General features: G+C 40.6%; 2 protein-coding genes across 4 annotated transcripts in view; one reads left to right on the forward strand and one right to left on the reverse strand.

The window, feature by feature from the left end:
- Positions 1-250: 250 nt before the first annotated feature.
- On the forward strand, positions 251-5,214 carry LOC137127647 (uncharacterized). Its single transcript, XM_067504918.1, has 3 exons — positions 251-434; positions 1,124-1,273; positions 1,568-5,214. The coding sequence occupies exons 2-3, from the start codon at positions 1,126-1,128 to the stop codon at positions 2,677-2,679; spliced, it is 1,260 nt and encodes a 419-aa protein (XP_067361019.1). The 5' UTR covers positions 251-434; positions 1,124-1,125; the 3' UTR covers positions 2,680-5,214.
- A 2,285-nt stretch (positions 5,215-7,499) lies between these two features.
- The window catches only part of trim62.1 (tripartite motif containing 62, tandem duplicate 1), a 29,785-nt gene continuing 23,694 nt past the window's right edge, over positions 7,500-13,590 (reverse strand). For all 3 annotated transcript variants that reach the window (XM_067505101.1, XM_067505099.1, XM_067505100.1), the window contains 2 exons: positions 13,102-13,217; positions 7,500-10,282 (listed from right to left, as the gene is read on the reverse strand). In XM_067505101.1, the coding sequence (XP_067361202.1) occupies positions 9,732-10,282; positions 13,102-13,217 (667 nt within the window). In that variant the 3' untranslated portion in view covers positions 7,500-9,731. The remainder of the gene's footprint in view (positions 10,283-13,101; positions 13,218-13,590) is intronic.

A 13,590-nucleotide genomic window follows, 5' to 3' on the forward strand; every position in this document is an offset into this window, starting at 1 on the left:
CCTGCATGTGTGTTGTTTCTGCAACCTTTAAAATAACATGCAGTCGTTTAACCAAGTGTAGCACAGAAATGTTTGCACATTCTTGCAGAAGATGAAATATGCTCTTTCTAATATGCTGTTCAAGTGTGGCCCCCACACCTCACACACGCACACCTCACACACACAGACACACACGCTTCCTCTCTCTCTCTGTAATACTCACTTTTCATTTATCACTGTTAGTTGCTAGACTGGTTTTCTTGCCTGCAGACACACACCGTGGCACACCCTGTGACACAGACACGTTCTCTCACCTCCACACAGGCCAGGTGGAGGGAGCCCAGGAGGAGGGGGAGGCGGGGGTCATTATCCTTCAAGAGGGTGGAGCAAAGGGGGAGGTGAAGAGAGCGGATAAAACATTTGAAGCTCACACTGACATGCTGCTCTGAGCACAGGTAGGAACTAAAGGACTTTGTGGTTGTTTTCTAATTGAGGTTCACATTTTCCTGGCATATGTGTGTTTGAATTGTCTTCTGTGACCTCGTCATAAAGAGGAATATTTTTCACAGTTTGAGCCAGTCTTCTTGTACAGTATTACGGTCAGCATTTATGGTCAGGTCACAGCAACAGAGTCTGTACAGTAGGTGTAATGTGCATATGTGGTTACATTGCTGACAAGTTTCGCAGCACTATTCACCGCTGTTTAATATCATTATATTAAAATAAATACAAATGTGTATTTTGATCAGTTTGTTTCAACTGTAATCAGTCTAGTCCAGGGTTCACTACTAATGTACACAACAAATTATTGATCTCCAGGGCAGAAGAATTCACTGAGAGTGGTGTCGTCGTCATGTAAAACACTTGTTAGAAAAGCTACAGAAATGTCTACCGTTGTTATAATAATAATAATAATAATAATAATAATAATAATAATAATAATAATAATAATAATAATAATAATATAATAATAATAATAATAATAACAATAATAATAGCTTTATTTATAATAAATAGAAGTTTTACAGTCTGCAGAGAGTCTGTCATTCCAGATCTGTTTCATCCTGAGGCAAAGAGAAAACCAGTTTTTCAATACTCATCTCAGTTTTTCATGACCCGTGTGTATATGTTGTTTCTGTCATAGCCATGGGCGGTGTTTTGCAAGGAGCAGCGGTTTTGTGTATATGTAAACTGGCCTGCAGTTTTCTCTTTCTGCCCTCGCTGGCTGCCTCCCACAGCTCTGTCAGCTTCTGCTGCTGCTGCCTCCTGATCTTCACTGACTTCCTGGTCACAGGTGAGTATCAGGTCACACTCAGGTCAACTCAGTGCTCTGGTCCGCTGGTTTCCAACGTTCTTGTTTCTTTTAACTTATGTATGCCAGCCTGGTCAGATGAGCTAGGTTCTGCATTCATACTTGAGTATGTGTATGTATACTGTTATCTAAGCGTAAAAGTGAGTACTGGTTATGCAATAAATGTTACTTTTTGTATACAAGATCACAAAATAAACATATGCCCCTGAATAGGAACTGCTGCTTCAAACCAAACTAACCAGAGTCACCTGACAAATGGTTTTGTTTATCCCACAGTGTTTCTGAGTTTCCTTTGCATCTTTGAGTCCTGGTTGACCGAACTGACCACACTAGGTGATGTCATTGCCCTGCGCTTCCTGCTCTTTCTAAGCCACACGTACGGTGCAGTGTTGCTCCTGACCACACCTCTGATTGCTGTGGAGACTGTGTCCAGACTGCTGTGGCCTCTCTCTGACGTCACTCACAGGACAGTGAGTCAAACAGTGGACTCTGATGAACCAAGTTGTTGCACTGGGAAGGTGCCTGTGGAGACACAGGAAGAGAGCAACAATCCAGACAAGGACAAGAGGTTGTGTCATGTTGTCGGTTACCTGTGCTGCCTGTCAGTGTGGGTCACTGTGGCTCTGAGTGTCAGCTGGAGATGGAAGCTGGAGGAAGTGTGGTCGGTTGTCTGTTTGCACACAACCAACTCCCTCCTCAGATGTTTGCCCAGCCTGCTCAGCCTCATGCCTGGTGCTGCGGATTCCTACTGGAGCATGGCCTTTCTCCTTCTTCTCCTGCTCCTCCTGGCCACAAGCTTGCACCAACGACCCCGGGTTCCTGCACAGGTGGAGACGACACACATAGAGAAACGTAAAGTTAACAATAATTGTGGAAGTTGCTGGAAAGAACTACTTCCAGTGCTGTATCCTGCATCCAGGCCTGTGATGTCTGTGACTGAGCCAGCACAGTCTGTTGACCCAGAGAAAACAGACAGCAGCTGCAATGTTCACACAGCATATTTCTGGAACAGCGTGCAGATGTCGGCACATCACCATGGTGACTTTGTCCTTGCCTCCCCCGGGTGTTTGTCGGCAGAGAGGGGAGGACTGGAGCACGAAAGGATAAAGACAGGTACACCTCTGATATTTATCATGAGGGAACATGTGGACTCACAGCCCAGGAGCCAGTGCAGCTGGCGACTGTGGGGTTTTCCCTGTGTGGGGGTGAATGTAATAATAGGGTTTGTGGGTGTGCTCTCGATCGTTGTGCTGCCTCTGAACCTCAGCGTGAATATTCTACTGGTCAGGACTATAGAGACACTGATGGAGTTATGTCTCAAATCTTTAGTTTCATCTGCATCAAACACAATACACATATCAGCCTTTCGCAATGAAACACTTGTGTAAAACCTGCAGACTGCTGAGACGCAAACATGGACACTGATTGGAGGCTATTTGCAACAGGATCACTGGATTAATATTGCATGTGTGCAGACAGCACGTCTGCCTGTCAACACTGGTTTGAATGGAGTGTAAATAAGCATTTCTGAGCATCTATTCACATGTGAGGAATAATATGTGGAAATTGCTGAAAGGTGCTGAGGAGGCAGGTTGAGGCGTGCTCAGTAGAGAGACACCAAAGCTGAATGAAACAGATGGCTGGAAGGCTTTCTTTTACTGTTCGTAAGATCTGCAGCTATTTGTCGTTGCACAGTGGGTTAGAGGATGAGCCCCTGCAATTTAAATACGACTAATCCAGAGGCAAATTGTGTTTTGAAAGTAATGATGTGTGTTGATGCTGTATCAGAAAGCTCCATAAAGCAATATTTAAACCGAGTGACATAAGCGTGAACCAGAGATTTTTGTTTTCCTTCTTTTTTAGTGTTGTATGTGTGTTCCTGAATTAGCTGGTAATAAAGGACTGTGCTGATCAGAGGTGGAAAGTAATTAATTACCCAACAACATCAAGTACTGCATTCACAGTGTAAAAATGTAGCATTTTTCTTCCTAATTATATTTATCATTACTTTTGAGAAAAGATCTTTACACAAAAAACAGGATGTGTTAATAAAACACAATGTCTGTGTTGTTTCAGTCTTTGGTTTGTGACAGAGGCTTATGAGGTCAATTAAAAAGACTGTTCACCTCTAAAACAAATAAAAACTTATGACACAGAGAAATCATCTCTAATAACTGACTCCACCTAGAACAACTACAAAAAGTAAACCGAGGACCAAGACCATCTGAATACTGCTCTAATAGACATTTAAACCTCCATTATTCAACATATTTTTTCAACAACAGTTTGGAGCTGATGTTTTGACACCTAGTGAGCTTTGCAGGTGCTGGTTTAGATTTGTTAAGTTACTTTTGTACAGCATCTCCAGGCTAAGCGAACTGGATGCTGGAAGTAGCTTCATGTTTGGGAAGAAGTAGCTAAACAAACACAGTACGGAAGTAAATTTCCAAGTACTTGCCTAACAAAGAGCTCAACTACAAATTATTAAGCTAAATTGGAATTCATGCTCCAAGTACAATCCACTGAGAAATCGATGATTATTTCTGGACAATAATCTGACTGACTTACTGATAAAAGTCTATGTGTCAAAAAAACTAAACCAAAAGTTGAAATATTTAACACTAATACCTACATGTTGGTAAAAATGTGAACGTACAAGTTTAGATTTGTTTGACAGGTCTTATAAATAATCCTCAGGCCTTAAGTACAAGTCCAAAGTATTAGCAGTAAGATATAGTTAAAGTAGCAAAACCCAAAGCACTCATTTTGCACAATAAAGGATTTTAGAATTATACATATTATGTTCTTGGATTATAATAACTGATCTATTATTAGCTGGTTTAAGTGGTTAGAGTGGAGCCAAATAAACTACTTTGTTTACTGCAAGGTGGCTTAATGGATAATGAATTTCTGTATTGATTCATAATTTTTTAGTTAATATTTTGTATTAGGGATGTGTATGTGAAAAATAACCACTTACTAAAGCTGTTACACACAGTAACCTAAAAGGTAAAATAATTTCCCTTTGAAATGTAATAGATTAAAAATAATATATATTGCAAATACTAAGTAAATACTAAAGTACAAGAACGTCTGTTGTACTCAAGTACTGTATTGATGAGGATATTTTTGTTTGCAGCAAAGTAAATGTGCTGATTATTTGAGTTTAGGTTAAGTTGAACAGGACAAAGTGAAAACAAACAAAACACCACTTTGCCCTGATCAAGCCTGGACTGACAAGCAGGGACAAATGTCAACCACTAGAGGGCACTACAGTATAACGACAACAACAGCCCAGGGAGCCTGACACAAAGACCTTAAGGCTCCTACAATTTTTGATAAATGAGCTTTAGGATGTAACTGGAGAGGGATGAAGGGGATTTAGAAAACAAAAGAAGACCTTTTTACCTTGAATGAAGCCAGAGGCCTGCACACCTCTTCTCTCCAAGAGGCAGAACCTGTGCAGATTATTACTTAAACTGCAGCACACACTGTCTCTATTTTAAGGGTCTGATGCATCCAGAAGCAAACTATTGCTTCATATCTGTAAGTTGACATGTTCTGCTGAAGAGTGTGTGAACAGAAAGAAGTTTAATGAGTGCTGTGGTTTTTGTGTGTGACTATAAAGGGATTTATTTTAATGTGGGGCATGACGACATTAAGAGGAAATGTCTAATTTGCTGTAGGTTTCCTCAGACATGAAATTGTTGCTATTCAGTGGAGGAACTCTATGAATAGCAAGAAATGGAGCTGAGATGATTTTCTTCTTAATGGCTTTACATTTTAATGCTGTAACAACACACTCACAAATGAAAGCATTTCGTTCTGATAATTAATCTAATTCACCTACAACATGAGTTTGACTTCTCTGTCCTACTTAGGTGGGATGAATAACATTTTCAATTTATTGTAAACTATATAAAATTGTAAATAAAGTTTATTGTAAATCGCAGTAGATGTGATTTCCAGAGGCATTTAAGACGATCTTTAATGTTTCAGCTTGTGCTCAAAACAAAAAGCCAACAGATTAAAACAACTGTGAACTGATATATAAGGTCATTTTATGTTATTATTCTAAAGGTTATGCTTTTAAAAGTATACAAGTAACGACAAGTATGCATTAAACATCATAAAAAAAACACCTTCTGGGACTAATGATAATTTTTATTTTATTCCGAATTTCCTGAGAGTCCAACAGTTCAAAATATATCATTTATGCAAATCCTTGAGTATACGGGGATGTCTATCACTTTTACTTTTATTCAAGTATTTATTAGACAGTTTGGAGATCAATTTTCGGTCCCATATCTGATGGATTATTCAAAATCCGTTTCAGCAGGGAGACAATTGTCATTATTACTTATCATTTTGCTGAAGTCAGATAACTTAACATACATAGAGTAATCTCAGAAACACGCACAGTAATTGGGATGATAGAGCTGTTCATGCCACAAGCAATTCATCAGCAGCTCATGCACTTAACTGCAAGGGGGGAGAAACAGTAAGTGAACACAAAAGTGAGCCTTCCTTTCTGCTTTTCCCATCACTTACAAGATTAAAAACCTTACACTTTCACCTCGGGAGGGCCACATCAGACTGGCATCAGACACGGGGCTCTCAAGGGAGAGCTCAGTGACTTTTTAATGGACACTTTCCCCTCAGGTAAAAATGTCTATTACAGGATGGGCACCTTCTTCTCAGATAAAAATGTCTCTATCACAGGAGGGAGATGAGAAAAGTGGCCTGAATCAAAGCTGAGGATATGAAGCCACTTGTCCTGAGGGTCTGCTGTGAATAAACGGATGTGCACAGTTTGTTACTCACACTTTGTAATCATGATGCAACAAGACTCAATTGCTTTAGAGTGTGAAATGATAAATCAGGGTACAAAGATACACATACACACAAACACAAAACACAACTTTCTGGGCTTCTGACTCTGTGTATGATAACTTCTCCTCTGCACTTTAACAAACAGTCATTCAGATGTGTCACAGATGGCAAATATGGAGGACACACAGAAGGCAGCAGCTCACCTGCAGAGAGGGAACACTGAACTCCAGCAGACATCTTAGTCCCCATGTCACATGCCTGGGCCTCATGAGGCCCATGCCAAAAATAAGGAACAGTAATAAAAGACAGTGCATAACCTCCCACTTCCCTGCTGGATAGCTGAGCGGAGTGGAGAGTTTGGCACATCTCAACTAAAATGTTTGGCATGAACCAAAGCAGGTACTGACAAGCAGAGGCAACGCCTTCCTACACGATTTGTTTGCCTCTCAGATGTGTTTAAATATCAGAGTTTTGGTTTCAACTATGTTGCAATTATGGTTCTCAATGTGATGAGATGGATCGTGTTCCATCTCCAATTACAAGCTAAACCATAAAAGCAATCACAGTATTAAAGCACATCCAAATTAGATGTTGACATGTAACCTATTAAATGAAGGAAGATAATCCATGCCAATATACTGCATAAACTATTATCACTGAATTGTATCTTCTGAGGATATTTTTAGCCATGCTTGTATAGGTGGCACTTTGGTCCAGACTGATACATCAGAAACACTGTTGGATGAATCAGCTTGACGTTTTATACACACATTTATGGTCACCACCAGAGGACCATTTCTGCTGACCTCTGGACTTTACATGTAACGCCACCTGGAGGTCAAACAACTCATTTTTCCAGTTCTTTGGTTGATCGTCTTGAAACAAATGACAGTGCCATCAGCAAACCTAAAAAAAACATGGTAAACATTGCATCTGACAACATGTTGCCATTTTCATCCATTGCCATTGTTATGAGCATTTAACTAGTACAGCCTTGCAGAGCTGCAAGCACATCTGTAGGTTCTCAGGTTTATAGGCCTGAGGAGCCAAAAACTTTTTTTTAATTAATTCATGAGGTTTCAGGGCAGTGTTGTGATGCCAGATGTCAGATGTTTTGAAATTGCAATGTCCTGTGTTGTTGATGTGTTACAGTTGCAACAGAGACATTAGGATTTTCCGAATGAATTATAAACAAGATCAACTAAGGTCATCGAGTGTTTTACAAGAAAATAGCTAAGAAACAAATCAAAGTTTATGTTTCAAATCAGTTTTTTTTTTTTTTAAATTATTTATCAGCTTGTGACTCCTTGGAGCTCTAAACTAGGAATGCACCCACACACAGACGCACACACGATACAAAGTTAGGAAGACTGTCTGATTCTCACAGTCATTTATTGTACATTAAAACATTTTCCCACAAACCTCCAGCAGCTTAAGCACAACAGAGTGTATTGATACAATGAGATAGCACAATGGCCATCATCAAAAGACACAATCATCATTATATTCAATAAATGTGTTTTAGTTATAATCATCAGGACCATTCTAACCATTAGCATTCTTAACACCACCAGCAACCCAACACCACCTCGTCATAAGCTCCTTCTTATGAATATATCCACACACAAAGTTTTAATGAAGCTGACCACACAAAAGATCTGCAACACTGCAAACTGGGGTCAAATCTGTTTTGACCTGCAAAAAACACCAGCTGGTTGGGATCTGTTTCTAGGGACGGTTTAAAAACAAAAGAAATATATAAAATTAAATAACCAAATACTGTCCTGATTGTCTAAACAACCTGTTACTAATTGCCCACACACATTATTAGATAAATCTCGTAGTGTAACAGGGTTGTTTGGGTAACTTTAGCTAAAAATGAGCCATTCCAGGTTTTACTCCGCACTGTTTTTCAGATAAAGCCTGAGCAACTCACAGGCTCCTGCAGAGCTGTGCAAGTTAAAACAATCACCAAGAAAAATTTGCAGATGTTCACAATTTGACCCTAGTTTGGATGATACTGCACATACTTAAATCACATCCTACAAGTACAAGGGCACTGCCCCAGTTTTCTTTTAAATGGACAACACAGAGAACACATACACTACTGCAGAAATGTACAGTGGCAAAAGAAGGATGAAGCAATTTGGGTTTATATATTTTTTTTTTTTCCCTTTGCCAATTTCTCAAAGACTGCTCTGTGAAGCTCTTGCTGATCCCAAAGTGTTTTGTAATTAACACTTTTGGCCACGGTATGGGTATGCTCAGAGGGCCAGATGGCTTTATCAAGCACAACTAAATCAGGATTTGATGTTACAGTTGCACATGCCTACTCTTAAACACACACATCTCTCAGTATGCTGGACTTTGCTGAAGGACAAGAGCCTCTTAGAGCAGGATCTGCAGGACTTGTGCTCAACTAATGATAACCAAGAGCACTTGAGGCACGTGGGGTAAAAAAAAGTAAACATGATTGCGTCTGAGAGGAATTATCAGTGAGTTTATCATTCATAATATAACAAGACAGGAAATGTGGGAATGCAAGTAGTACCATGTCACAAAGTTGTGCTGCAGTCCAACCACATGTCTCCATTATCCTTGATAATTAGCACTACTCAAACATACGGACGGACTTAATACTATAAATGATATGATTTAAAATACACAGAACAGTTTGTCTCCGTTATAATACGTCATCTTTCACTTTTCAGATCTGAGAAATTGATCTCTGAGGTCTCTGCTTCATTTCGTCATTTACTTAAAGAACGTAAAGCGACGTATTTTGGAATCTAAGACAAAGGCCGCAAACACCTGCAAGCAGAAATTTTCTTACCGAGGGTGACAAAAGAATCACACACAGCTTATGCTGAAAGATGGCCTACATGTTGTTTTGGAAAAGAAACACGAGCCAGCATCACAATGATATATACAAAAATCCAAGTTCTTACTCCATCGAAAGCAGCATATTAGCAGACATGTGGATGGGTGCTGCAGGGGGAAACAACACCACAGTCTCAGACAGAAGTAAAAAGTTCACAGTGAACTGATGGAAAATGGCCAAACAAAAGCCAAAAAAGGAAAAGAGTGCTGTCAATCACATTCCACAAACAAAGTTAAGCCAAATGTACAGCACAGAAAAGACAAGTGACCATCTTTAGTGTCCATTTGACAGGACACAGACAGAACATTAAGTATGATGAGCCTGCAGTTTGATAAGGAGAGAAGTGTCCCCTGGGACTCTGCAAGGTCGGCCTGCGAGAAACACTTTAAGACCAGGAATTACTTTATTTTTCCTCCATTGCTGGAGCCCAGGGGTCTGCCTGTGTCCATTTAGTGTCATCTTTTTAATTAAAGAAGGAGAATGAGGCCCAAGTGCAGGCCGTTATTGTATGGTCAATTCAAGTCACAAAAAATATTAGCGCAAGTTTTAAGAGCAACATCAAGCACAATTCACAGAAATTAAAGAAAAAAAAACATTTCAAACACTCTATTAAACATTTTAGACGGATTTCTTTAATATATTTTAAAACCTAAATCAAATCCTGTGAATTCACCTACGACAAATTCATCTTTCAGGACAACAGGGAGCATATATGATGTGAGGCTCTTAAAGCCGTACAGTGTTGATTCGCAGTGGCTGCACGTTCTTGCCGTTAGCGTGGCTCTGGCCAGGGCTGAAGTAGGGGAAGACTTTGGTGGGGAATTTCTCTCGGTAGGTGTAGAGCCAGGACATGTCATCTGCATTGTAGAAGATGAGCAGGCCTTTTGGGTAGTCCAGGTACACCCCCACCTTCTCCAGCTTGCTCTTGACATTGAGACGGGTCCAGGGCTCCGTACAGGCACTGTACTGGTTCCCGTCATGCATAACAATGCAGTAGAAACCACGACTGGGTTGGATCTGGATGCTGCCCTTGCGACTCACTGTCTCATTGGCCACTCCGATCATCCACTGGGTCTTCTCCGACACCATCACCTCCCAGTAATGGACACCTGACATAAAGCCCTCTGCGCCTAGAACAGACACCTCCACGTCAAAGCGGCGTGGGGAGTCCTGCAGCGGCTGCGGATGGAGATTCCCGTAGGCAACAATGGTACAGTCGTCAGAGAGGATCAGTCTTTGGTGGGCTGTGATGGGGTCAAGGGTCAATGCTGCTGGCACTGGGCAGGACAAGAAAAGGGAGACGATGGAGAAGACAGTGTTAAAAAGAGCCTTTAGTTTTACACATAACACTATGGAGAGACAGGATACAGAGATAAGTAAGTAGAAAAAAACAGAACAAACACATCGATATGTTATGACTCAGCTTGGCCAAAGAGAAACACAAAGGCTGTAGTGTCACATTCAGTGCCTCATTTCTCTTTATCATTGCAAATGCTTTGTGAACACTTTTTTGTTGAGGCGGGAGGCAAATACACCCAGGCTGCTCAGCCACTTCACAGCCAACCCTTCGCAACCCTCACCAATTACTACTGGGCCATTGGACTGGCACTGCACAGCTGGGGATGAGATTGGGCTGTTGGGGTATGTGTCTTACCCAGAGACACTTCGACATATAGACGGAACCGGGGATCGAGCCACTGACCCTGTGGTCCGTGGACGACTGCCTTACCAACTGTGCTACAGCCGCCTCGCCATATTTGATATTTAATGCTCAAAAAACATATCAAATCTAACTATGTACACTGTGTTATGGGCCTCACAGCAAAACCTTTCATCTTTTAAAGTTTTAATTATGATTTTATTCCCTATTATGTGTGGTCTCCATAGTAACATAACAGTCTCCATAGTAAGCAGTTTAAATCATTCAACTGTTTATATGTTGTGAATTGTTATAATGTTGTTATTATTAGCATCTGTAATGACTTATTAAGGCCCCAGTTTCTGGTTTCACTGAATATTTCACTTCCTACAGATTAAAACATTATCAATGAGTCATTAAATAAAATTATGCAGTTTTCTGTCTCCTCATAGACACCATCTAAAACTATTATTGTTAAGTAAAGGCTGCAGTCTTTGCAGCTCCTCAGGAGCTGTACAGCTGACAGACCAAATGGAGGCAGCACATGAAGCACTTAATTGCTGCTCAAGACTTTTATAGGTATTCTGTGGAGGTGTTTGTGTCCAGGTCACACGATGTCCATGTAACTCTGGATGATCCACAGACCTCACTGTGGTGTGATTTTAATGGAAATATGGAAACTGTCAACAACATCCACCCAGTGCATGAAATAAGCAATTTAAATGCTGTCCTAGTCCTGCCTTTTGCTTAATTTTGAGGGCTCAGCAACCACCTCCACCAAAACTATAGTTGAGCGAGCATCTTTTCTAGTTTTCTTTTTTTTTTTTTGTTTGACAAACAACTTCATCCGGCACCAAGGAATAATAGCAGAGACAGAAATCTGAGAGACAGACACCAGATATAACCTGGACAATTATACAAAAAATATCTAAGTGTCAAAATACCGCTACATGGAAGTGAAATGACTCTGACTCTTGAAAACTAACACCTTGGTGGAAACACGACAGTGTTTACAAGTATATGACTACTGGCAGAGTTTGAGGAGGAGATTAAATTCATGCCCCATGGTAATAGACGACTGAGCATGATTTGTATACATTAAAAAAGCGCTCTGATACAGTAGCTTAATACGAGCAACATCAGACCATGCAAAGAGTGCAAACAATACGATGAAGCAGTAAATACAGTGAAGGGAGGAGCAGCTTTCTCCACAAGGTCCAGACTGGGAGGAGCTGTTTCTTTGGTGCAGTTATGTGGTTATAAGAGTCTGCACAGTTTCAGTTATGAGAGACCCATATTAGGCTGAACAATAGCTGCTTGTTCTCCTCCCTCTTTAACATAGAACAGACACAGGAAAGAGTGGGAAAGGTATCTTTTGAGTTCCTCTGCATTTATGACATCTGGAATAAATGGAGGTGAAATCTCTGGCGGTCAGCCAGCGGGCAGGACAATGCCTTCAGTCAATGACATCTCCAGCAATTGTTACCATCAAGTCATTAAAAGTTCATAACCTTATTGTCTCTTTGTGTCATACAGAGAAACATGCAAGCATAGAAATCAGTGTAGAAACCATTTTATCTGCTGAACATGAGACAGAGTAAAAAAAAAAAAAAAGAAGTGTTAGATACTTAATTTTGCTAAGCCATCAGTGAGAGCAATGGATGAAGGATGATGGGAGGAATGTCTTTGTTACGTCTCTGGCAACCACTGGTGATGGATGGTAACCAATTGTTTCATGTGGCAGCCAGTCAAGGGAGGCCAAAAAACTGCCTGGCCTCCCCCTCAGTCAGCAGCTGACTGAAATGGGAGAATTGATTGAGGGAGTAAAAAAATTCCTCAACACATTATTTAAAATAATCTCCTGTGAGTGAGTGATGGCTGTAGGGCAGAGGGAGTAGAGCTCCTCTCTGCAATATCAAATCACCACCCTACAGGCCCAGCCACCTTTTCTCATTCGAGGATGGCAAGAAGCTCGAAAGCAATATTAACGTAGGGCAGGATGAAGTTTGCAAAGTCAACTCTTGAGCTTTCAGCTTCTGAGGGAAAATTACATAATCAAACAACCTTTAAGAGAATAGTTAGAAAAATATGATTACTTGGGAAGATAGATACCACACTGTGTCATGAGATAGCTTAGAGCAAACACTGAAAAACCCTGCAGTACCCAAACACAAGCAAAAACACTAGGGGTCATTTTGACATTGTCCTCTTGTACAGATTAGACAAACAAGACATAACATATTTGTGAGCTTTTCAGGCACGTTTTCTGGCTGTAACCTTACATTTTACTGAAACCACTGGTGTGAGAGTGGCATCAATGTTCTCTCCTACCTCTTGTGCAAAAAAGTAGATGTGGAAATTTCCCAAAATGTAACACTTGCATTACAATTTAGATTCCACAGTGTATACTTATAAACCCAAATGCCTGAGTTATGTAATCTAGTGAAATTCACATACCCGGTGAAATATCCTGGAAGAGCGACTTCCATATTGTATACTGCAAGGGCCCCATGTACTTGGATGTCGGGAAATCTTCATACGTCAGATTGGTCTCATGTATCTTCCCTTTAATCCTGCAACAGAAAAACAGATCAATAACAGTCTAAATCCAATTTGCTACCTTTTCCAAATAATGCTGCCTCTTGTTCAACCCACAATGTCGATTCTTCCCGTAATTAATCTGGTTTGTGCCTTTGAAATGTGTTATTATTGACATTAAACACCCGCTGACAAACTGCATCATAAAGCTCCAGCAACAGATATAAATATATATTTGGGGAGGGGGGTGCAGAGGGAGGGGTAGGTTCATGTGACTCAATATGAACCTCCACATGAATCCCTCAGTGCACTCCTACATGTACAGTAAACCAGAGATGAGGCAAGACAATGAGTGGGTTGCTTATCACACCGACAGCCTGACCATAACAGTACAGCATGTAGAAAAAG

Source organism: Channa argus, chromosome 5, assembly GCF_033026475.1.
Source record: "Channa argus isolate prfri chromosome 5, Channa argus male v1.0, whole genome shotgun sequence".
Classification (NCBI taxonomy): Eukaryota; Metazoa; Chordata; class Actinopteri; order Anabantiformes; family Channidae; genus Channa; species Channa argus.

What these genes read in the sequence shown, in the direction of transcription:
- LOC137127647 (XM_067504918.1), top strand. Translation starts at nt 1,126, where the DNA reads ATGGGCGGTGTTTTGCAAGGAGCAGCGGTTTTGTGTATATGTAAACTG. An exon ending in CACTGACTTCCTGGTCACAG is followed by an intron (nt 1,274 to 1,567) that starts GTGAGTATCAGG and finishes TTTATCCCACAG; the next exon opens with TGTTTCTGAGTTTCCTTTGC.